General features: G+C 36.2%; 1 protein-coding gene across 6 annotated transcripts in view; it reads right to left on the minus strand.

Moving 5' to 3' along the window:
* Nucleotides 1–25402, minus strand: part of MVB12B (multivesicular body subunit 12B) — a 322603-nt gene that overhangs the window by 179284 nt on the left and 117917 nt on the right. For 5 of the 6 annotated variants that reach the window (XM_074211553.1, XM_074211552.1, XM_074211555.1 and 2 more), the window contains 2 exons: nt 9339–9468; nt 5707–5826 (listed from right to left, as the gene is read on the minus strand). In XM_074211553.1, coding sequence (XP_074067654.1) covers nt 5707–5826; nt 9339–9468 — 250 coding nt within the window. The remainder of the gene's footprint in view (nt 1–5706; nt 5827–9338; nt 9469–25402) is intronic. The other variant, XM_074211557.1, reaches the window with a different exon arrangement.

The following is a 25402-nucleotide window of genomic DNA, read 5'->3' on the forward strand; positions in this document are numbered from 1 at the left end:
CATACTATGGCTGGAGGACTTTAGAAACCTGGAGTACTGTTAAATCAGAAGTGTGCTGCTAAATGTTTAACAACCAGTATCTGAAAATACATAACACACTTTTAAGTCAAAACTCTGTTATTAATATTTTTCTCCAACATTTTCTGAAGTCTACACAATCAACAAAACAATAAATCAAACTCTGATTTGTAGCATTTGCCATTTTCCAAGGTGTAAATGCTCATGCTAAAAATTTAACAATCAGGTGGAGAGCTAATAGAGCTGGTTCCCATATAGCCCTGTCCTAAATCCAGAACTGAACAGTCTGGTTTATGAGTATGTGTGCATGTATGTCTATTTCTAAAGACTCTCCCTCAGTGAAGTCTTTCTGAATTTAGAATTTTTTTTTCTGTTATATACAAACTCTAAAAATACATTCTTATGCTCTGAAGTATGTAGCAGATAGTGAAAAAAAGAGAAAGGGATCTGAAATAAGTTTAATTAAGAATCCAAATGTGATAGATTTCAAAAATTGAGAGAGATAAACCAACTTAGCACTAAAGATCAGAGATCTCAACACTTTAGCTATAACTAGCATGGGGCAAAGAAAGCTTTTTACCAGGCCACTTTCATGGCAGGGTGACATTTCCTTTTTTCACAAATATTATCACTGTGTCTTGCCTCACAGTCCTCCTACCTACATGGTACCTGGTGCACTATGATTTGGTCTACCATGTTCCTAGAACCTATAATAATCTTCTGGGACAGCTGCATGTGTGGTGGTGAAATTGTCCTCTGAACCAAGGAATCTCCTCCCCACAAGTGAATTTGCCTCAGCTGCAGCTATTTCTCAGTGATTAGAGTCAGGGTCTAAAGAACAAATAAGAGTTAGAATTTAATAGGGAAAGAAAACTTGGGGCCAAAGTACAAAAGATCCATCCTTTGGGTCATTTATGAGAAGGAATTAGTACCTTGGAAAGCCTATGTGATTCAGCTATGTCTAATCTCTTCACTACTGCCTTTATAGGACAGAGTAAAAAAATAAGGGATGGATCAGAAGGCAGAGGACTCAAGCTCTTGATCAACATGGCTTTGCAATAATGAGTTTTGTTACTTTGGACAAGTCATTCTCCTTCCTCTAAATCTCCTGTAAAATGAGAGAAATTGTTGGAGGGACAACATAAGACATAATGTAATAATGATGATGATGAGGAGGATAACTTTATGGAGTTTAAAGGTTAGCAAAGCCCTTTATATGTTATATCACTTGATCCCACCATATCCTCACTCCTAACATTTGATTCATGTCTGATTCTCTGGACTTTCTCTAGCAGGAATCCACAAGGACACCTCCTTCCTGTCCCTTCACATTCTCCACCTCTTTCTTCTCAGCCTCCTTTTATGTGTCATCTTCCTCCAGCAGAATGTAAGCTCTTTGAGGGAAACTGTTTTTCTTTTTGCTTGTTTTTGTATTCCTACAGTTTAGTAAAGGGACTATAATATAATAAATGTTTGTTGATGACTCTAACAAATCAGAGAGGTAGATATACAGAATCATACAGCTAGTAAGTGCTCTTAGGCAGGATTGGTACTTGGTTTTCCTGACTACAAGTACAGTACTATCTCCATTGTGCCTTCTAGCTGCCAGTATATGTTGTCAGATACAGTTATTGTATAGGATGCTTTTTTCCTTGAACTATCTGTTACTCTTTGCCACAAAGGAGGATTAAATTGGAGGTTAGGAGGAAGGGAGATAGTTTCTAAAAATTACTTTGATAAAAGAAAAAAAATGTATCAATAAAACATTTTTAAAATAACATAAAAGTCAGTAGACTAGATTATCTCTATGGCCTAAGTTTATAATTCTCAGTCCTTGCTTTTTTATCAGAAGACATTCCTAGGAGCAAAGTCCTTTTGCAGTCTCACAAGAACAATTAATGCTGAGCCCCTTATCAAGTTACAATCACAGAGGGATCTTAAAGACCATTGAGTCCAACGCCTTCATTTTACAGAGGAAGAAACTAAAGGCCAAGGAATGAGAAATGTCTTGACTAAATCAGTGGCAGAGCTAATCCTAATGCAATTTTCCCAACTCTGAATCTGATCTTCTTTCCACTGCAATATGCCATATCCTCTTTTCAGAGAAAGAAACATGTTCTTGAATCTTGAAATCACTCATGCAGTCTTAGTTTCAGTATTGTCTACTGTTATTTTCCTGCAAGTGTAAGGAATAAAACACTTCTCTCATTCTTTTCATACTTCCTTAATTAGTAATCTTACATGAAAAATCTATTTATTATATTTGTACACTTAAAGATAATGGCAGAGAGTACAAGCCTTGGGATATATAATCAAGAGAGAAAGAGGAAGTCACTTCATCTCATCAGCAAAATGAAGTCTTTAGACTAGATAATCTTTAAGATCTCTTCTAATTTCAATTCTACAATTTTATGAAATATTTGACCTTCATTCTTCCTGTAGTACCTCCTTCATTCTCCAGTCTTTTAACTTTTTAATGGGAGCTATTCAAAGTCCTCTTTGTAGCCTCCTAAAATGGGATAACAAGTATGTTATTGTTCGTGTGTGTATGTTAGTTGTCAGAGAAGGAGGAGCATGGAGCATGATCCAAGTACTGGGAGCTTGTTAACAGAAACTTCTCCACTGATATAAGCCAGCAACTCACATGTTGCCTCAAACACTGAAAAGTTATAGGACTTGTTCATAATTCTAAGTAGTTGTCACAGAAACAACTCAGGGGGGGTTAGGTGGTGCAATGGTTAGAGCACCAGCCCTGAAGTCAAGAGGACCTGATTTCAACTCTGCCCTCAGACACCTGGTAGCTGTGTGTCTCTAAATCATTTAACTCCAATTACCTCCCCTCACTCCTCCCCAAAAGGAACTTAACTCAGGTTCTCCTTATTCTAAAGTTGAATCTCTATCCACTAGACCAAACTCCAATAGGTATATATAGTATATACATGTATTTACTCTTCAAAGACCCTTACACACATACACACACACACACACACACACACACACACACACACACACACACACACACTTTCTTTTACATGGGCTCAAGTTGTATCTATCTCCCCCAAATTTTCCTCACTCAGTTTGTCTTAATCCTTTTTACTTGCTTTCATTTAATCCAGACCAAGTTACACTTTTCAGCTGCTGAAAGGATCTGCAATGAGACTGTTAGGTCACTGTCAACATACTGGATAACAAGATAAGATTAACAAAGATCTCAATGGGTGAAAACATTATGCCAAATTTCAAAAATTTAATAATACAATCTCATACTTGAATTAAAAAATATAAAAGGAATAATATTCCCAAATATAAAATGAAGACTGTTTGACTATAATGCAACTTATGATATGGCAGTCTAGAAAGCTAATGTTATCTTGCTCTGTATTGTTTAGGAACATGGGTTGAGAGTTCTGCTGTATCCTGTCCCAGTCACATGACATCTGGACAGGCAGGTTCAGTTCTAGACACCAAGTTTTAGAGAGGATATGATTAAAATGGAGAGTTTAAACAAGGACAGTTAGGAAGTAGATGGGTATCTTATTCTTAAAATATGAAAATGAGTTAAAAGAAATGGGAATGTTTACATTAGAGAAGAGAACATTTACAAGAATGAAATAGCTGCTCAATATTTGGAGGCTGTCATATGGGACCCTTTGGCCTAAAAGGATATGATTAAGATAACTGATTGAAGTTGCAAAGGAATAAATTTAGTCTTGATGTAAGATAAAAAGTTCCTAAAAATGTAGAGCTATCTAAAAGTGGCATGAACTATATAAGAAGCAGTGGATTTCACCACACATGAGGTCATCAAGCAAAAATTGGGTACCACAAGTCAGGTATGTAGCAAAGAATGGTCTCTTTCAACTCTAAAATTTCTTATTTCTATAGTTCATCTTTATTTTCTCATGAGACTTCAGCAAGCTCTCTCCCCTCTATAAATTTAAAACCCATACTTAGATTTTTGTTTGATAACCTTATTTTTAATCAATGTTTCCCTACAAAAATACAAGGGGTATTTTAGTTCTGGTTATTTCTGAGATAAATGAAGAAATTATTTTGCTCATTTGAGTTCTTTTCTGCAAACCACTGTTAGAACCAACTCTAGAGACAAAAGAAAGTTGTAGTTACTATCATGTGAAATACCCATTGCTAAATGTGATTGACCAGGAAAAGAAACAATATCAAAATTAGATTATGGTTGTCAAACGTCACTGTTTTGTAAATAGACTTGTTTGCCAAGGCAGGAAAAGAATTTGTCTTCAAATTCTTTGAGAAGAGATCATGACTAATAAGTGATGAATACCCAAGTTTCATGCATCCACTAAAGAACTCCACAGTATTGAAATGGGTGGAAAATAAGTCACAGAAGCATCATCATTTCCATTTCTATAACAAGGTCCAAATCACAAAGTGCTTTCCTCCCTTTGTGAGGCAAGGAGTACAGATATTAAGATCTCTACTTTAGATAGGAAGATACTGAAAGGGAGTTTGAAGATAAGAGAGATAATTTGTATAGTGCTTTCATGTTTGAAAAGTGCTTTACAAATGTTAATTTGAGCCCCTCACTTTAAAGACCAGAAAACTGAGGTCCAGAGTTGTTCTTCAATTAGCCCAAAGTCACCTGGGGTTAAAGTGCAGAGCTAGAATCTGAAGCCAACTTCTGAGTTCAATCCAGTACTCTTGGACCTCTGACAGAAGGTATTAAACAAAGTCAGTTAGTTCATCTTGGTACTCTCTACAAGAATATCCAACTATTAATTACTTCTATGAAAAACAATCCTTAGCAAAGTGTGGGTCATTTGGTTCATAGAAAGACAGGATGGGAACTTGAAGGGCCCAGTTTATCCCTCATTTTATCAATGAGGAAAATGAGAGTCATAAAAGTGAGATGTGCTCAAGATCAGAAGTAGAAGAATGAAGATATTTTGATTACAAATCAAGTATTCACTTCATTCTGATTCCACTCAAACAGTATTTTGTTTATTTATCTGCATGTGCAATAAGCAAAACAGGGGATGGGGAATTCTAGAAATATCTCTCACTGTTATCTGCTGACAAACCTGTATCTTAGATGATGAGCTGAATGATGTTTCCTTGGCACCTGAAGGAGTTTTCTTTTAATGTATTATAGTGTTAACCATGATATGATGTTGACCAAAGGCCAATCCTGAGAGACCTGTTATAGAAAATGTCATTCACATCCAGAGGGGGGGGGGGGGAACTATAGAATCTGAATGCAGAACAAAGTATACTATGTTCACTTTTAACAATTACATTTGTTTCTTCTTTATTTCTCATGATTTTTCCCTCCTTAGTTCTAGTTCCTCTTTCACAACAAGACTAATGCAGAAATATGGTAAAACACGATTAGACATGTATAACCTCTGTCAGACTGTTTGCTGCAATGGAGAGGGGGAAGGAAAGGGAGGGTGGTAGAAAAATGTGGAACTCAAAAACTTGCAAAAGAATGAATGTGAATTACCTTTGCAAATAATTGAAAAAAATAAATAAAAAAGAAATTATATTGATCAGGGCAATGTAAAGTAGGCCATGACTAGGGACCATGTAGCACCATCCTCAAAGCAAGACTATGGAATTCTACCCTCTAAAAATACTGATGGAAAGGTGAAAAAAGTCAAAAGACTGACCAAAAAGAGAGAGCAATTTAAGAAACTTATAAAGATGCCTCACCTTGGAAGGTTAGGGGCTGGTGTTGAAGCTGACGATGGGGAAGGAGTTGTGGGTTGGGGTGACTCATGGTTTCTCGGAACTCTGCCCATTCGATACCAGATTCCCATATTGTTCAATTCCCTTTAGAAGAAAAGAGAAATCTTCACAGTGTTGGAAAACAGTTAATTTATATGGCTCACTAACAAAGGAACCTGACTCATTAAGAAATAATTATAAATTCAAAGATCAGGAAACATATTAATCCCTGTGCAAGTTCAGTCAACAATTTATTCCAACATCAATGGTTTATTTTCACAAAAGATGACTCCACCCAGAAGTTACATGTAAGAACAATTTCTGACTCCCAAGACAGCACCACATGAAACATGAATTGGTAACGTGAATAAATCATACTACTTTGTTCAGGTATACAACCAGATGCCTGCTCAATGAAAGGAAGAACTCCCTAAAATGAAAACTCTCCAAAACTAAAATGAGCTGAAAGTGAGCAAAAGACTAATTCTGTCTAGGCTGAAAGACTACTTCCAATAAGTTGGGCTGGAGACAATGATGCTCTTTTTCAGTTTAATGATCTGAGTCTAAGATTTTCATCCCAAGTGTTATAACAATTAAATTCTAAAAATTTGAAGAGAAAGAGACTTATAGTAGAAAAAAATTTTAACTTTAGAACATTTCTAAGTTATTATAACTTACTAATCTTCTAAAGTGTATATATATATATATATATATATATATATGTATATTTGTATAAATACCATCCCTAAATAATGCCCAAAGGGCCATTACCTTATGATACAGCAATACCACTACTATATACTTTTGCACCCCCCAAAAAATTTTAAAAGGGGAAATGAAACTACTTGTACAAAAATGTTTATAGCAACTGTTTTTGTGATGACAAAGAAATGGAAACTAAGGAAATCCCATCAATTGGGGAATGGCTGAACAAATTATGATATATGATTGTGATGGAATACTACTATGCCATAAGAAATGACTTGCAGGATGATTTCAGAAAAACCTAGAAAGGTATTCATGAACTAATGCAAAGTGAAGTGAGCAGAACCAGTTGACATTATATACAACTGTGAATAACAACTATTCTCAGCAATATAAAAATATAAGATAATTCCAAAGGACTCATGATGAAAAATTCTTTCCACCTCCAGAGAAAGTACTGATGAAGTCTGAATACACATCAGAGCATACTATGTTTCACTTTATTTTTGTGAGTTTTTTGGTCTTTGTTTTCTTTCACAATACTGGTGTGTGTGTGTGTGTGTGTGTGTGTGTGTGTGTGTGTTGCATGACAACACATATAATAAATTGGTTACTGTCTCAGAGAGTTGGGGAGAAAGGAAAGTAGGAATTTGGAACTCAAAATTTCAAGAAAATGAAAAATTGTTTTTCCATGTAATTGGGAAAATATAATTCATTAAATAAATATCATTCCCAGAGCATTGTCAAGTGTAGCCCAATAGTCTAAAAGTAAGAAGGGAAATGAACAATGTAAACTTATTACATGGGGCCCAGCAGGTTCAAGAATCTATTAACCTCCCACTTCAATGTGACACAGTAGAATTCACTTATTTCTTTTGATACTTAGAGATTATGTCCTAACACTTGGAAAAAGCTATGTGTGCTCTGCATGGAAGGCCTTTTGGAAGGGAACAGAATTAAAGTGTGATTTAATGAAAGAAGTGCTAGACTTGGGGTCAGATTTAATTTCCACCTCTGTGACATTCATCTGGTCTTGGGCAAATGCATATTCTCTGGTCTTCGTTTCTTCATCTAAAAAATGATGAAATTGGACCTGATAATCTATAAATCCCCTTGTGGCTCTAATATTCTGTGGTTCTGTAAGGAAAACATTTAATATACTAAACAAAATGTCAGAGGTTGATTAGGCTGAAGGAAGGAGGAGATAGCAGAAAATGATTCAAACTTGAACAGAAAATGAATTAAAGGAAAATATGCTTGGATTTGAAGACACACTGTAACTGTAATAACAATAATGACTGTAGATTACATTTGCATAGTACTTTTCAGAATGCAGAATGTTTCTCTTGCATTGTCTTTAATTTTCACAAGAAATTTTATGAGGTAGATAATGCAAATAGTATTATACCATTTTACAGTTGACAAAATTAAGGCTCCTAGAGACTAAATGACTTTCCTGTGGTCACGTAGCAAATAAGTATGACCATGGAACTGAAAACTGGAAGAGAACCAAGCAATCACCTATTCTAAACCTCTCAGTCAGGAGCAGAGTTGAGATTCAAATCAAGGCTTCTGTTTACAAATGCAGTTATTTCCTCTATTCTATACCATCTTTTCATTAAGCAAAAAATCTCAACTTTCAAATCCAACTTTTTGATTCTAAGTCTAACATTCTTATTCTTTACAGCTTTATGATATAAAAGAATATGATGACTGAAAAATATGCTCACAGAGACCTCCAACACTTATGAAGAGAAATCACTGGTCAGTTTCCTATTCTATAAATTCTACATATTTCAAGGTCTCCTTATGCGCAGAGCAAAAGAGGCTAGAGTTTTGCTTTCCTATGCCCTGGTGCAAACATCTTGGCAGCATCATGTTAGCTGTAACCACCACATTTTAAGAAGCTTATCAACAAGATACAATATGGTCAAATAAGTTTGACCAGAGTGGTGAGAATTCTGACAGACAAGTTATATATAAAAATTAGTTGAGGGAACTGGGGATGCTTAGCCAGGGACCTGACAGTAGTTTTCAAGTATTATATGTCATGGAAAATGGGGTTTAAAGTTAACCTTCTTGATTCCAAAATGAAGAACGTGGAACAGTGGATAGAAGTTGTAGAAAAACAAATTTTTCTTAGGTGTAAAGAAAACATCCAATCATGGCGATCCAAAAGTGAAATGGGCTACCTTAGAAAGAGGCACTGAGTGACCCATTACTACAAGTCTGAATGAACATTTATTGGGGGTTTTATAGGAGCAGTTCTGAATTCAGGCATAGGTTGGACTTGTTACATTAAAAACAAGCATTAGTGATTTATCCACCATTTTGTGAAATTAAGTTTCAACTCCATGTAAGTCATCTAATTTAGGAGGTTTTACAAGAGGATTCCTCTCCCTTATCAATTGGTTTAAAGAATAAATACTCCTCCCTCCCTCTCTCTCTCTTTCTCTCTCTTTCTCTCTCTCTCACTTCAGGGTCTCCAAAACTTCTTTTATTAAAGAATCAGATGTCTGAATTCCTAAAATCTTGTATTTCCTGTTTTTTTCAATCTCCAAACTGTATGTTAATTGTGAGAAACCAAATTTCTGGGTATCTTAGCTACTGAGAGCCTTGGTAGCAGTTTGTTTTGTCATCACATGCATTGCTAAATAAATCATTTGTCTGGATGAAATTTAGTTTCTCTCTCCCTCCCTCCCTCCCTCCCTCCCTCCCTCCCTTCCTTCCTTCCTTCCTTCCTTCCTTCCTTCCTTCCTTCCTTCCTTCCTATCTTTCTTTCTTTCCCTACCATAACTAAGAATAACCTCTGGGATTCCTTAACAACTCTAAGATTCTATGGCTAGTTGAAATTCTGAAAAAAATGACAAGATTCTTATACTTGGGTCCCATTTAAATAGTCAGAGACTTACCCTATAAAAGTATATTGAGGGGGTGCCTGTTTCGTTCGGCCCATTATTCTGATGTCACAGATTGCTGCCTCAGTTGAATCCCGAGGAATAAATTTAATACAGAGTCTCTTCTTTCTGAAAGCAACTTCCTCTGAAAAAAGGACAAAGAAATAAGTATTATTCTCCATGTGTAAATAGTCTGAAATCTGTCATCTTGTTTGTACATGTCATTGAATGCTAATTCACAGCTAAAACCAACCATATAGAAGAGTCAGTCAGAAATGTGAAAAATATACACTGCTACCACCTCTCCTGGTGTAGGCAGAATAAGAAATTCATCATTACAACAGGCTGGTCTTCAAAAAGGGGGTTTCAGATCAAGCACAGAGGATTATTACAGAATCAAATGATATAGAGGTAGAAGGGAGCTTTGAAATCAGACAGTCCAATTTCCTTAGAAATTCCATGGGAGTGATCTGACTGACATCACACAAGTAAATTAAACAGTTCTGGGAATGAAACTTAAGTCTTATGACTCTAAATCCAGAGTTGTTACCTCTAGAATCTTTAGCCATAAAATAAATCAAGAGTCTGATTTTAAGCTTTAGTTACAATAACTCCAGAATCATAGTTTTAAGGTCCCAGAAAGAATTGCATTCAGTTCTTTCAGTTTTACAGAGAACAAAATCTGTGTAAGAAAGGTTAAGCAACTTGCGTGAAGTCAAGCAGATAGTAAAAAGCAGGAACAGGATGTAAACCAAAGTCCTCTAGTGTTACTTATTCTGCTACACCAGCAGCCAAACATATATATATATATATATATATATATATATATATATATATATATATATATATATATATACTCAACATACAGGTTTCATGAGGGGCAAAGCAAGCAAGGAGCCCGATTCAACCAACCACCCTTGAAAACTAAGCCAACAATATAAAATCACCCCTGGTAGGCTATATCAGAGGATGAGCAGTAACAAAAACTTCCCTATTTAGTTTAAAGCCTTTTAAAAATTAAATTTGTTCAATTTCTAAGCAAATAAATATTTTTAATCTTTTAATTTTTTACATTGGAAAAATTTTTAAATTTTTTCCAATTACATGTAAAGCTAGTCAAAATTCATTTTCTGTAAGATTTTAAGTTCCTCATTTTTCTTCCTCTCTTCTTTCCCTCCCCCCATGACCCCAAGTAATCTGATATATGATCATGTTAAACATATTTCCATATTACTGTGAAAGAAGAATCAGAACAAAAGGAAAAAACATGAGAAAGAAAAAAAAGCATAAAAATGTTTTTAAAATGAAAAATACTATGTTTTGGTCTGCCTTCAGATTCCATAGTTCTCTCTCTGTAATGTGGAATGCATTTTCTATCACAAATCTTTTAGATGTACTGTTCAGAAGAACCAAGTCTATCAGAATTGATCATTACACAATGTTGCTTCTAAATGTGTACAATATTCTCTTGGTTCTGCTCACTTCACTCAGCATCAGTTCCCATAAATCTTTCTGGGTTTTTCTGAAATTCTATCCACTCATTATATATTTTATAAAAGAGCAGAGTTCCATTTATTCAGCCATTCCCCAATTGATGGGCATCCTCTCAATTTCCAATTCTTTGCTCCTATAAAAAGAACTACAATAAATATGTTTGTACACATGGATCTTTTCCCCTTTTTATTATCTCTTTGAGATATAGACCTAGTAGTTGTATTGCTAGGTCAAAGGGTATGCACAGTGTTATAGCCTTTGGGGTATAGTTCCAAATTGCTCTCCAGGATGGCTGGATCAGTACACAACTCCACCAACAGGGCATTATTGTCCCAGTTTTCCCAAATATACTTGCTCTCCAAGCAAGTATATTTTTAATAGCCCTTGTTAAGTGAACACCAACCCTATCCATGAAAATGTCAATCCTACACTTTAAATAAAAACTTGTATTTTAAGGAAATCATCTATTTTAAAGTTCATATCCACAGAGCAAGGTATTACAAGTAAGGTGGTGATAAGATCATACAATATTGATTAGGATTACATTTGAAAAGGGCAAGTGGCCTCAAGGATCATTTCATCCATCCCCACAATTTTAGAGATGAGGAAATTAAGGCCCATAGTACATGGCTGATATCACAGAAATTCAAACTTGGAAGGTATCTTAGCAGTCTTCTAGTCCAAGACATACTGCAGTATACACTCCCTCTACAAAATACTTCCAATTTGTCATACAGCCTCTATATGAAAATCTCTAACACTTAGTGATTCACTATCCTCTGAAAGCTTTCCATTCTACTTTGGGTAACTCAAGGGGCTTTTTTCCTTACATGAAGCTGAAATTGACCTTTCAGCATCCAACCACTGTTTCTGGTACTGCCTTCAAAGGCCAAGAGAGTAAATTTCTTCCATATGAGAGCTCTTCAAATACCTGAAGACAGTCTGTCAACAAGCATGTCTTAAGAGCTTGCTTTGTGTTGTCACTATGTTAAACACTGGAGATACAAAGAAAAAAATGAAAACAGTCTCTGATATCAAGGAGCTCCAAGTCTAATGGGTGGGGGGGGGAGTAAGCAAAATGACTGTACAAACAAGATGCAGTACATACAGGAGAGGTTGAAGATAATTAACAGAAAGAAATCATGCTACTGAAAATATACAGAAAAGCAAAAAGGTAGTCCCTGCTTTCAAGGAGCTCTCAGTCTAAGGGAACATTTGAGGGCGATTGGGAGAGGCTTTTTGTAGAAGACAGGATTTTTGCAAGGGTTTGAAGGAAGTCAGGGAAACCACGAGGTGGAGATACCCCTCCAAATGATCTCTTCTTCAACTTAAATTCTGTACTTGCTGCCACAGATCTTCATACAATATGGACTCCAGTTGTCTGTCCTGTTCTCACTAGTCTCTAACCTCTGAAACTACTTCCTTTTGTCAATATCTGTCTAAAATGTGGTGTTCATTAAAGAGCACAATATTCCAGATGCAGTCTGACCAGGGCAGAGCATAGAAGGACTAGAACCTCCCTTGTGATGAGCACTGTTTTGATCAATGCAGGCTGAGATCACATTGATGACAGTTTTTGTTCTTATATCCAAGAAAATAATAGTTCTGATTTTTTGTTTTGTTTTTAAAGTCCAGATCTTTCCATCTCCTTCCCAAGCTGGAAATGCAGGGACTCCTTAAAGACCTGATCAGCTCCTGATTAAAACAGTGTCACTTTGACTTGCTGTTTCTGATCTTGGCCAGTTTCACCCTTTCTTAGGCAACCTAGCAGTCCCCCACTTGGGGGTTCAACATATTGATGCTAAACTTTGTAGGGAAACTGAGTTAGCTAACTCAGAACTCCTAAGTTCAAGAGATCCACCACTCTCAGTTTTCGTGGTAGCTAGAATTATAGCTATGTGTCACCATATCCATTGTTTCTGTTTTTAATCCAGAACTCAAGAGAAATTCTTGTAAAGGTAACAACATGAGGAGCCAAGATGGCAGCATGAAGGCAGGATTTCCCTGAAACTCGTTCCCTTCAAAAAACTCCAAAAGTCGATGCGGCTAGGTGGCATTGGGGCAGCTAGGTGGCACAGTGGATCCTGCCTCAGATACTTAATCATTACCTAGCTGTGTAGCTTGGACAGGTCACTTAACCCCATTGCCTTGCAAAAACAAACTAATTAATTAATTAATTAAATTTCCTCTTTATCTGTTGTTTCATAGCACCCTTCATATCCTTCACTTTTGCCCCTCTTAGAGGCCTATCCTATAAAACAAAAAATTTCTTTTTAAAGAAAAGGGGGGAGGGGAGCCAAGATGGAAGCATGAGAACAGGTTTTCCCAGGAGCTCTCTCCAAAATATTTCAAAACCTACAAATTATGACTCTAACTAAATTTTTGAGAGACAGAACCCCACAGAAAGACATAGTAAGGCAATTTTCCAGCCCAAGGTAACCTGTAAGATCATGGGAAGGTCAGAGCAAAGGAGCTTCAGCTTTCTAGGAAAATCCTACAAGGTACTTGGATCGCTGGGAGCACCAGCTCCTGGCATCAAAAAGCCATTTCTTGATCTGCCGACCCAAGGAACACCAAGCACAACTTGGAAGATTACTGGGGGAACATTTGCCAGAATGAGAATGAAGCCCAGGCCAATTTTGTCCTAAATGCAGCCATTGGCCTCAGCACAGCCTAGATTCCAGGAAATGGAAGCAGGCCCACAATGCTGCCCGGTAGGGAGCCAACCCCACCCAGCAGCTGCTTCCAGAGAGCTCAGCCCATAGAAGGTAAGGGGGTGGAGGAGACCGTTGAGGTCTCTCCTCTATCCCTAGGACAAGACTCTTGTTCTTTGTTCATATTCAGACCCTGGTGGCAGTCTAGGGTCCCCCATTGCCATAGAACAGGGACCCTCCCTACAACTCCAGGGCACAGGGGAATGTTTGCAGTCATCCACAGACCAAAGCACTGGCCAGGAGAGCAGTCAGAGCCTCTCATAAGACCTTGAAGGAACCAAGGTCCTTGCAGGGGTGTTCCAATAATACTCAAAAGCTCAGAAAGCACCCTAAAACTAGGGCACAGGCTGGGGAAATGAGTAAACAGAAAAAAAGGAACCTGACCATAGACAATTACTTTGGTGCCATGGAGGATCAAAATACATACTCAGAAGATGAGAAAGTCCAAGTTTCTGTATCCAAAGACTCCAAGAAAAACAGGAGTTGGGATCAAGCTATGGCAGAGCTCAAAAAATATTTTGAAAATCAAGTAAGGGAGGTAGAGGAAAAAATTGGTCAGAGAAATCAGAGAGAGATGCATGAAAAACATGAAAACCAGGTCAGCAGCTTAGTCAAGGAGAGCCAAAAAAAATGCTAAAGAAAACAACATGTTAAAACCAATCTAGGTCAAATGGGAAAAGCAGTCTAAAAAGGTAATGAAGAGAAGAATACTTTAAAAAGCACAATTGGCCAGATGGAAAAGGAGATAAGAAAGCTCTCTGAAGAAAACAACTCCTTCAAACATAGAATGGAGCTAAAGGAAGCTGATGACATTGCAAGGAATCAAGAAACAATAATGCATTACCAAAAGAATGAAAAACTAGAAGAAAATGTGACATATCTCACTGAAAAAATAATGGACCTGGAAAACAGATCCGGAAGAGACAATTTAAAAATGATTGGGCTACCTAAAAGTCATAATCAGGAAAAGAGCCTTGATTTCAGTTTTAATGAATTTCTACAGGAAAATTGCCCTGATATCCTAGAATCAGAGGGCAAAATAGAAACTGAGAGAATCCACCAATCTCTTATGAAAGAGATCCAAAAAAATAAAGCAATAAATAACCCCCAGGATTATTATAGCCAAGTTCTAGAACTCCCAAGTCAAAGAGAAAATATTACAAGCAGTCATAATGAAACAATTCAAATATTGAGGCACTGCAGTTAGGATTACATAGAATTTAGCAGCATCTACATTATGGACTCATAGGGCTTGCAATATAATATTCCAGAAGGCAAAAGAGCTTGGAATGCAACCAAGAATCAACTACCCAGGAAAACTGAACATCTTCTTCCAGGGGGAAAGATGGACATTCAATGAAACAGGGGAATTTCAAATTTTCCTGTTGAAGCAGCCAGAGCTGGACAGAAAGTTTGATCTTCAATTACAGGACTCAAGAAAACCACAGAAAGGGTGGATGAGAAGGGTAAATTATGAAGGATTTAATGATGTTGAACTGTGTATTCCTGCATGGGAAGGTGATACGATAACTCATATGAACCTTCTCATTTATTAGAGCAGTTAGAAGGAGCATATATAGATGAGGCACAGGAGGGAGCTGAATTCGAAGGTAGAATATATTGTAAAAATGGAGTCAATGAGGGAAAAGGAAGTATACTGGGAGAAAGGGAAAGGGGAAGTAGGCTAAGATATTTCATGTAAAAGAGTCAAGAAGTAGCTTTTGAAATGGTATGGAAGGGGGGGAGGTAAGGGGGGGATGAGGGAGCCTTCATTCTCACTGGAAATGACTTGGAGAAGAAACAACATATATACTTAAAAGGGTACAGAAATCTAGAGGGAAAAAGAAGAGACAGGGGATGGGAGAAAGGGGATGTGGGATGTACATGATAGAGAAGAGGTGGATCATGGGAGAGGATAGTCAGATATAAAACATTTTCTTTTTTGTTTTTTGCAAGGTGGTGGGATTGGGTGACCTGTATGGGACCATGGGGCTGGGTGGTTGCTGGGTCTCTGGGGTGGGATGTAGGCTTGGTGCCCCTGATCTGTCTGCTGTGCCACTTGGCTGCCCCACAGAACACTTTTGAAGAAGGACAGAATGAAAGAAGAGAGAAAATATAATAAATAGTAATGGGGAGGATTGGATGGAGGGAATTAAAATCAGCAACAGCAACTGTGGAAAAATATGGTAGTAAATTCTGATGGACTTATAATAAAGAATGCGATCCACTTCAGAGACAGAGCTGGTGGTAGCTGAACACAGACTGAAGCACATTTTTTTCTTTCTTTCTTCCTTTCTTTCACTTTATTTCTCAAGAAGTTTTGTATTTTTGTGGGAGTAGGGGGGATTATATTTACTCTTATAACAAGACTATTTTAGTAATTTGTAAATAAAAGTGCAAATAAAAAGATTACAAAAAAGAAAAAGGGGAAAACAGCAAAATCACTCAACACATCAAAAAAAATTTGACTTTCTATGTAATGCTCCACACCAGATTCCCACCTTTACTTCCTTCACTATGTATCAGTCCATATAAGTCTTTCCATGTTTCTCTGTATTCATCATCTGCTGTTTCTTTCATTCTATTCCACTGTATTCTCATACTACTGTATATTTAGCTACTACCCAACCAATGAGCATTTATTTCCAGTTATTTTCAACCACAAAAGTCTAAGATTTCTTTATGGTATAGACCTAACAATGGAATTTCCAGATCAAAGAATATAACCCCTGTCTGAGGAAAAAGATTTAGGATTATAATAGAAATTAACATATATATATATATATATATATATATATATATATATATATATATATAATTACAATAGAATATATATAGGATTACAACAGAAATCAATTATTTTGAAATATATTTTCAAATATATATATAGAAAAGTTTATGTACCTCATTCATTTATAGTACTGGCATTCAAGTCATTATTTGCATAATCCCAAACAGCTTTCTTGGATGGTTGTACCAATTCATAGCTGCACTAATAATACATTACTCTGCCTGACTATTCACATCTCTGCCAATATAAACTATACCCATCTTTTGTCAACTTTGTTAATTTGCTAGGTATGATGTAAAACCTCAAGGCTGCTTTAATTTACATTTCTCTTATTCTTAATGATATGGAATATTCTGTTAAAGGATTAATAGCTTGCAATTCTGTTGAGAAATATTTACTAAAATTTTTCAACACTTGGGAAAATAAATGCCTTTTGGTTTATACAAAAGGGAAGGGTAAAAGAAGTAGGTATTAAGTGCCTACTATGCACAACTTAGTAGGCACTATTTTAAGCACTTTACAAATATTACTCATACTTTCAAAGACAACTAATGGGGAAAAAGAATGAAAATGGATTCATAAATTGGATGAAAAAGCACTCAAGTGTTTTACTATGTATCACTATATTAAATGTGATGATACAAAGAGAAAAAAGAAGAATGTCTCCAGTTTCAAGTAGTTCACAACTCTCTAATTACAGGAAATAATACTTAAAGCAAAGTTCAGCTGCAACATGATTGAAAAGGCCTGGACTTCTTATAGGTTCAATGGTAGGTCAAATGCCAAATCTTAGGGGTCCTTAAGCTATATTAGTTGGCCAGATGACAATGTATGCCTTCTGAGGGCGAAAGAGGTGGTAAGGTCCAGAATTAGGTCAATGACTCAGTGGCAGTGTAGATGATAAAGCTATATCACTGGAAGAAGAGAGCTGGTGATTCTTATATTATTTAAGTCATTTGAACAGGCAGACAACTCAGCTAAAGGAGGGACAGAAGGGGTATGTCAAGGAGCAAGGTGCTCCTCCCTGGTAGTGGTGGGTCTTCTTGTTATCTAGTCAACTACCATGGGATTGATGGAATCCAGTAAAATCTGGGACCAGAAGTTGGAAGGAGGGTACCACTAGTAGTGGCAGCTCTTCTTACAACCTGGTTAGTCCAAATGGGTAATGGTACTAACCAAATCCTAGATCCCATATTTGAAAAAATTAAAGAAAAAAATTACCAGAAGTATTGGGACCAACATATAAAAAGAAGGTAAACTTCACAACTTGAAACAAGCTTAGAATTTAATTCAATAGGATAAGTGATTGGCAAACTCCAAAGTCTCCATATCTTTCACTTCCATATATCTGAACCACAAGATTATCCTCTCTTTTGTTTCTTTGGTCAGTCTAAACCATTAAACAATTTTTTTTTCTCTTCTGCTAAATGTTTTTGTTGTATGAGTTAAAAACTACTTTCACAACTCTTACTTCCTTTTTAAATCTTTTAGGAACAACCTGCTATGGTTCCAGGCTCTCTCGAGAATCCATTGGCTTCTCAGTCTCAAGTATTGAGTCATTTTCCTTTAGAATATTTATTTCTAGATTCCTGGAATCTTTTATTTGAAGTCCATATTTTTTTTTTTGCAAGGCAATGGGATTAAGTAGCTTGCCCAAGGTCACACAGCTAGGTATTAAGTGAGACCGGATTTGAACTCAGGTATTCCTGAATCCAGGGCCAGCGCTCTATCCACTGCGCCACCTAGCCACCCCTATATTTCTTTCTATTAAAATTTTCAGTTGTTTGATTAATGATCTAGGTCCTTGAGATTTTTTTTCTGAAATCTTTGGTATTTTCAGGCTTTCCCCTACTTTTATTTTCTTCCTATTGCTCACTTTCTAAATTCCATTTTCTTGATGGCAGTTTCCTAGGGATTGGAATTTCAAAGTATGTCAGTTCCCTGGCAAATTTATAGTTCACCAGGCTTTTGCCTCTGCTCAAGTGACCTCTAGGATGGGAGGGAAAGGGACAGCATTGGTGCCAAGTGATACTAGTATCTTTGAGGACTAGTGCAGTGTCACATGACCACAGATACATATAGAGAATTACAACAGAGTGTTGACAAGCTGCTACTGCAGCTTGAGCAAATTTATGCCATTTGCATTTCACTAGCACTAGAAGGTGGGGGAATGGGAAAGTTTAGAGATCAGAGTTGAGCATATGGGTCATCTTACCCACTATGGCTGCTAGGAGCATAGGGAAAGGCTGAATGAGAATATTAGGGCTAAGAAATTCTTCTGTCAGTTCATAGGTTTTTATGTTTGAATGTTTGGTGGTGGCCTACTCCATGGAGAAAACTAAAATAGCTTTACCTGTTGTACTTTAGACAGACTCGAGAGGTTATGAGGATCAGAGAAAAAGTCATGTGACTCAGAAGTTGGAGCTTTCAGGTCAAAGAAAAAATACTGCAAATAGGGAGAGACAGTTCATCAAGGAACTTAATGAGAATCACAGAGCAAAGACATGAAAAAAGAAATTGGTTTGTGATATATCAAAAGTTAAAATAAAAAAGGGCTATACCCAAGAATAACATCCTTCCAAGTTGTCCTTAATCCTACCAGAGTAAAAGCCAAAACTTACACATAATTCGCTGCCTCTAAACATTCTTGATGAGAGAAGCAGAACAGTGTAGAAACTCTGAAGTACAAACTCAAGGAACTAGAAAAACTTAGAAAGGTTAACAAGTTTGAGGATCTTGAAAGGGATAAATGATGATCTCAAAAGGGAAATGAAAGATTGTTGTCTTTTCAGAAGTTCATCACCTCTAAGAATCAACAAAAGAAGAAAGAAAGAAACTCAGAGCTCAATGTTTTGTACTAAGAAAGCTATATGAGGTGAGGGAAAGAATGCTCAACAAATGAAATGAGAAGGATGCTATTTATACAAGCATGGCACCTGAGAGTGTGGGATTAAGGGCTTTCATGAACTTCATTCTCATCTAAGCAAGGCACAAAAAGTTGAAGAAGACAAAATGAAGTCAATAAGAACTGGGTTAGAGGGAGGGAAAGCATTTAGAAGAGATAGGGAGTTGGGGAGAGACAAATCACAAAAACTAAAGATGAAAAGGAAAATAAGAGAAAGAAGAGGCAAGACCAAGTAATCTAAATTTAGGTAAAGTGAGAGAAAAGAGTACTAAGATCAAACTGTCCAACTCCAGATGATTAGAGATGATTTACTTCTCTTTCTCACTCTTTTTTCCTTTACTTGAAGGAGAGGGAGGAAGAAAATAAAGGAAATAATATATTAACATATGATGGAGAGGAAAACAAACCTAACAATCATAATTGTGAATGTGAATGGCATTAAAAGGTGAAAAAGGTGCCAAAATTGATCAGACACTACCACCCAGAAATTTGTTCTTTATAAGAAACATGTTTAAAGTATAAAGATTCATGCAGAGTCAAAATGAGGGGTTGGAACAGAATCTATTGTGTTTCAGTTGAAATCAGAAAAAGTAGGGGTAGCAAACAGACAAGAAAACAGTGAGAGGCAATGGTTAAGAATGAGAAGCAATAAAACAACATTATGCTTAAAGACACCTTCATTCAGGTGAGTCTAAACTGCAGCCCATGGACCAAATGTGGGACGCAAATCATCAAGTAACTGGAAGTTGAAAGAATTATTGAAGGGCATGCACCAATGCTGCAACATCACAGACTGGCTTAACCCTTAACTAACCCAGCTCAACTTTTTCATGTAACTAAAATGTTGTGCAGTCTGACAGACCACAAGAGTTTCTTTACAAAAGAAATGCATATGGGAATTTGAATCTTTTTTTTTTAATGTTATATGTCTCATCACAATTGCAATAGACAACTTTATTGTATGCAGCACTGCTACTTTGTCACAGGACTTTTGAGAATAAATTTCAAGATTTTATAAAACACCAACTGCATGTCAACATAGTTGCGACTCTAACTCTTTGGAGTTGCTACTAAAGTAGCAACACTGCCTGCAACTTGCAAAAATAATAGGGTTCCAATCAGATTTACAACTTAAAAAAATTTATTCAAGTGTCTATTGGAATTTTTATAAATTGTACCTGCCTGGGGTGGCTAGGTGGCACAATGGATAGAGCACCAATCCTGGAGTCAGGAGTACCTGAGTTCAAACCGGGCCTCAGACACTGAATAATTACCTAGCTGTGTGGCCTTGGGCAAGCCACTTAACCCCATTGCCTTGCAAAAACTTTAAAAAAAATTGTACCTGCTTATAGAAAAACATCCAGCATTTCATGAACATACTCTGTTCAAGACATCTCTTTTAGGGAATACATATATTTTTAAGCAATTTTCTCCATAGGAAGCATATAAAAAATAAAAATAGAACAAAAATTTTAGACAAGCACCTTGAAAATATTTTTTTGCATTGCTATGACCTCTATCAAACCAGATATAAGTGTTCTGGTTATCAAAAAAGCAACTTCAGTATTCATATAAAAAAAGGACTTGTTTTTTTTATATTTCTAAATATATTTTTACATATTTTAAACATATTTTATATTTAAAAAGTAAATGTTTTATTATTATACTCATTTTACTATATATTATTTCATTATTACATTTTATTTTTATTTTCATTGGTAATATGGGTTACATTGTAGTCATAAATAAATAAATACTGAAAAAGAAGTTTTTGTTGGATGATATGGTTCAGAAGAGCTAAAAGGTTGGACTCCATGCCTTAGGTTATGAAACAATTTTAATTTTAAATGTTTGTACCAAGTTGATTAGCAAAAATACTTAAAAGAAAAGTTAGCTGAACTACCAGTAAAAGTGAGCAGGTTAAAAAAACCTCATTTATTAGAGAATTCAAATGTGTTCCTTTCAGACCTTAGCAAATCTAACAGAAAAAAAAGTAAGCATCTTACCAAAATATTAAGAAAAGTATATATAACAAATCTTGATAAAATGCTGCTAGAAAGAAGTGGCACTTAGAACCATCCTTAAAAGAGTTAGGAATTTCAAGAGGCATATATGAGAAAGGAGTATCCCAAGAACAGGGAATAGAACCCTACAGTCATAGATTTAAAGCTGGAAAACACCTTAGAAGTCATCAAGTCAAACCTGTTAATTTTACAAATGAGGAAATGAATGAAAGGTTAAGGTCCAGGATAATGTAGTTAGTGTCTGATACAAGATTTGAATCAGGTCTTCTTGACATCAAATCCTATGCCTTCATCATCGTGACCCCACATCACCTTTTTCTAATAGCCCATGCCAAGGCACAGAGGAAGATTAGCAAGTTGGCCAATTGGGCTGAAACATTGAGTCCACTAGAGGCAATAATGCATAATCTACCTAGAAGGGTAAAATTCCTTTAGTGTCAAAAAGATTCTCTAATTTATCTTAGAGGCAATAGGAATACAGTAAAGTTCTTGGGAGGTCAGAGCTATGGTTCAGATATATAACTTTAGCAATAACAATTTGACAGCTGTGAGAAAGATGGATTGGAAAAGTGAAAGACTCAAGGTAGAAAGATAAATTATAAGGCAACTGCAGTAGTTCAAAGGAGAGGTGATGGGGTCCTTGAGTAGAACAATTATGGAGAAAAGGAGATAGACATGGGAAATGTTGAAAAGCTATACCTGAGAAGATAAGGGGAAAAAAAGTAACTCTAAAGGAGTTGAGTAAAGAATTATGACTCTTATCCTTATCTCCTTTGACATATTTGATCCTTCATTAATTGTGTAAAATAAACTTTCTGTTGCTTGATTAATCCAATTGGGGGGGGGGTTGAGTTGAGATTTTTGTGATTGTATAAATAACCACAAAATTTTCACATCCTTCTCTAGAGGTTCTCTTTCCTCAAAGTTTTCAATTGGTGAATTGCTTATTTTGTTCTTTGTTCTTCTTTGACCCTTTTTCTCATCTTAACTTTTGACTTCTGTGTTCAATCACTGATTGTCAGTCAACAGATATTAAACACTCCCCCCCCACACACACACACACATATATTAGACACAGTGCTAAGAATTGGGGATACTAAGAAAAGCAAAAATGATTGTGGTACTTTGCAGTTAAGCAACTTGCATTATAATTCTGGATAATTTTTTTATGTCTTTTATTATGAGTGTTGGCTAGATGTTGATTTAATTTTTCTGCATTTCTTCCCAGTAACTTCCGACATTGCAATGTTTCAACACCTTTCCATATTCTTTGACAGTAACAACTTCTATCTTGTAGTTCTCCATAGTGTCAAATTTTACATATACTGGTTGGTAAGATTCCTGAAATGTTTTTCTACTTTATGTCAAATATTATAAGAGAATCAATGATGATGTTCATAACAAAAGTCAGATTTTAAAAGGTACTCTGCTTTGATATAGTGGGTCTTCTAGTTGGACTCATGTCATCAAACTCAGAAAGAGCTTTGTGAAATTCCAGGTTAAGCATGCCCATTTCCTTTTCATAAAAATCTCTATTCCCACTCATACCACATCCCGAATCAGTTATCAAAATCTTGATATGACTATTGTTGCCAAACTCAGGCACACATTTCTTCACTCACAGAATTAACACCTCACTTCAAGCCCTCATCAGATCTTGACTAAATGACTTCAATAATCCTCTAATTTGTCCCCTGGTCTCAATTCTCACTTTACTCCAAGCTATCATTCAAATGCTGCCTAAGTGATTTTCAGTAAGTGCAGGTATGACCATCTCACTCCACCTCAGAAATTCCAGTGACTCCTTATTGCTGCCAGGATCAAAAGTAAATTCTTCGACTTCCAGCTAAGATGACAAAAAAAGCAATATGAAACAAACCTCTTAACAGAAATTTGATTGACAAAACTCAGAAAAAGAAGCTAGGAGAAGAACATCTCCCAACAAGGTCTGTCTGCAGGAACTGGGTGAGCTGGGGGCAGAGAGCAAAGAGCTGGAGGGGGGGGGGGGGAACCAGAATTAACCTAAGATCAGCCTCAGAGGCTTTGACTGTGGAAGCTGGTCTGGAGTGCTCAACAAACACAGTAATAGGCTCAGGTGTGGGCAGCAGAACTCCCTCAGCAGAACAGGGAGATTAACATTCTTGCCTCAGGACCCAGCCCACATGATTCAAGGATAATAGTATCCAGCTGTGCCACCCACCTCCTCAAGGACTAGGAAAAGGCCTCAAATCAAGGTCACAGAAACTCCAGAGAAAGCAACCAGCACCACACCCCCCCCCCCCACAGTGGCCAGCCCACTTAGAGTTACTAAACCCAGTGAGCAAAGCCTCTAGCACTCCCTACTGACACGCCCATTTGGAGTTACTAAGCCAAGTAAGCAAAGCCTCTAGCACCTCCTATTGGCCAGCCCACTTGGAGTTAACTAAACCTATTTAGCAAAGCTTCTTAGGGACCTCAAAACCAAAGGTCTGTGAACATTATTCCCTCCCCCAACACAAGATCTTAGGAAAATGGAGAAAGGCTAGTGGAAAGGGGGGGGGGGGTTCCATAGAAATCTACCTAGAAGTAAAAGACCCTAACTCAGAGAGATCTAGAACTTCTGAAGAGAATATGATTTGGTCTCCTGCCCAGAAAGACTTCCTTGAAGAAATAAAAAAGTTTAAAATTCAATTTGAAAATTTGGGAAAAAAAAACAAGAGAAAATTAACACCTTGCAACAAGAAAACAAATCCTTGGAAAATACAATTGGACATATGAAAAAAGAAAATAATTCTCTAAAAATCTCAATTGGACAAATGGAAAACTCATTCAAAAACAGAACTGACCAACTGGAAAAAGAGTTGCAAAAGGTAAATGAAGAAAATTCTTCTCTAAAAAAAGAATGGAGTCTGTGGAAACGAATTACTTAATAAATGAAATGGATGAATATTTGAAGAGAAAATTAAATTCCTAAAATGACCCTATCTCAGAAAAAGAAATTCAACAAACTATCAATGAACACCTCCCTAAGAAAAAATCTCCAGGGCCAGATGGATTCACAAGTGAATTCTATCAAACATTTAAGGACAATTGGTTCCAATTCTATATAAACTCTGGAAAAATAGGTGAAGACAAAACTGCCTCTTTCTATGACACCAATATGGTTCTGATACCTAAACCAGGAAGAGTCAAAACAAAGAAAATTATAGACCTCTCTCCCTGATGAATATAAATGCAAAAATCTTAAATAAAATCTTAGCAAAACGATTACAACAAGTTAACACTAGGATAATACACTAAAATCAAGTAGGATTTATCCCAGGACTGCAGGGTTGATTCAATATTAGAAAAACTGTTAGTATAATTAACTTATCAATAACAAACCTATCAGAAATCATATGATTATATCAATATACTGAAAAAGCCTTTGACAAAATACATCACCCATTCTTACTAAAAACATTAGAGAGCAGAGGAATATATGGATTGTTCCTTAGAATAATAAGCAGTATCTCTTTGAAACCATCAACAATCATTATATGCAATAAGGATAAGCTAGAGGCATTCCCAATAAGATCAGGGGTGAAACAAGGATGCCCATTATCACCACTAATATTCAATATTGTGTTAGAAATGTTAGCTTCAGCAATAAAAGAAAAAGAAACTGAAGGGATCAGAATTGGGAAGGAAGAGACAAAACTCTTACTCTTTGTAGATGACACAATGGTATACCTAGAAAATCCTAAAAAATCATCTAAAAAACTACTAGAAACAATTAGCAACTTCAACAAAGTCATAGGGTATAAAATAAACCCTCATAAATCCTCAATATTGCTATATATGACTAGCCAAGAAATGGCAGAAAAAGTTAGAAAGAGAAATTCCATTCAAAGTAACTTCAGGCAATATAAAATACTTGGGGACCTACCTGCCACAGCAGACTCAGAAACTTTATGAAAACAATTATAAAACACTTCTCACACAAATAAAATCAGATTTAAATAACTAGGCAAATATCAACTGCTCATGGATAGGCCAAGCTAAAATAATAAAAATGACAATTCTACCTAAACTAAACTACTAATTTAATGTCCTACCAATCAAATTCCAAAAAATTACTTCAGTAAGTTAGAAAAAAGTATAAGTAAATCCAAATGGAGAAATTAAAAGTC

Source organism: Macrotis lagotis, chromosome 1 (genome assembly GCF_037893015.1).
Source record: "Macrotis lagotis isolate mMagLag1 chromosome 1, bilby.v1.9.chrom.fasta, whole genome shotgun sequence".
In the NCBI taxonomy this organism is placed as follows: Eukaryota; Metazoa; Chordata; class Mammalia; order Peramelemorphia; family Peramelidae; genus Macrotis; species Macrotis lagotis.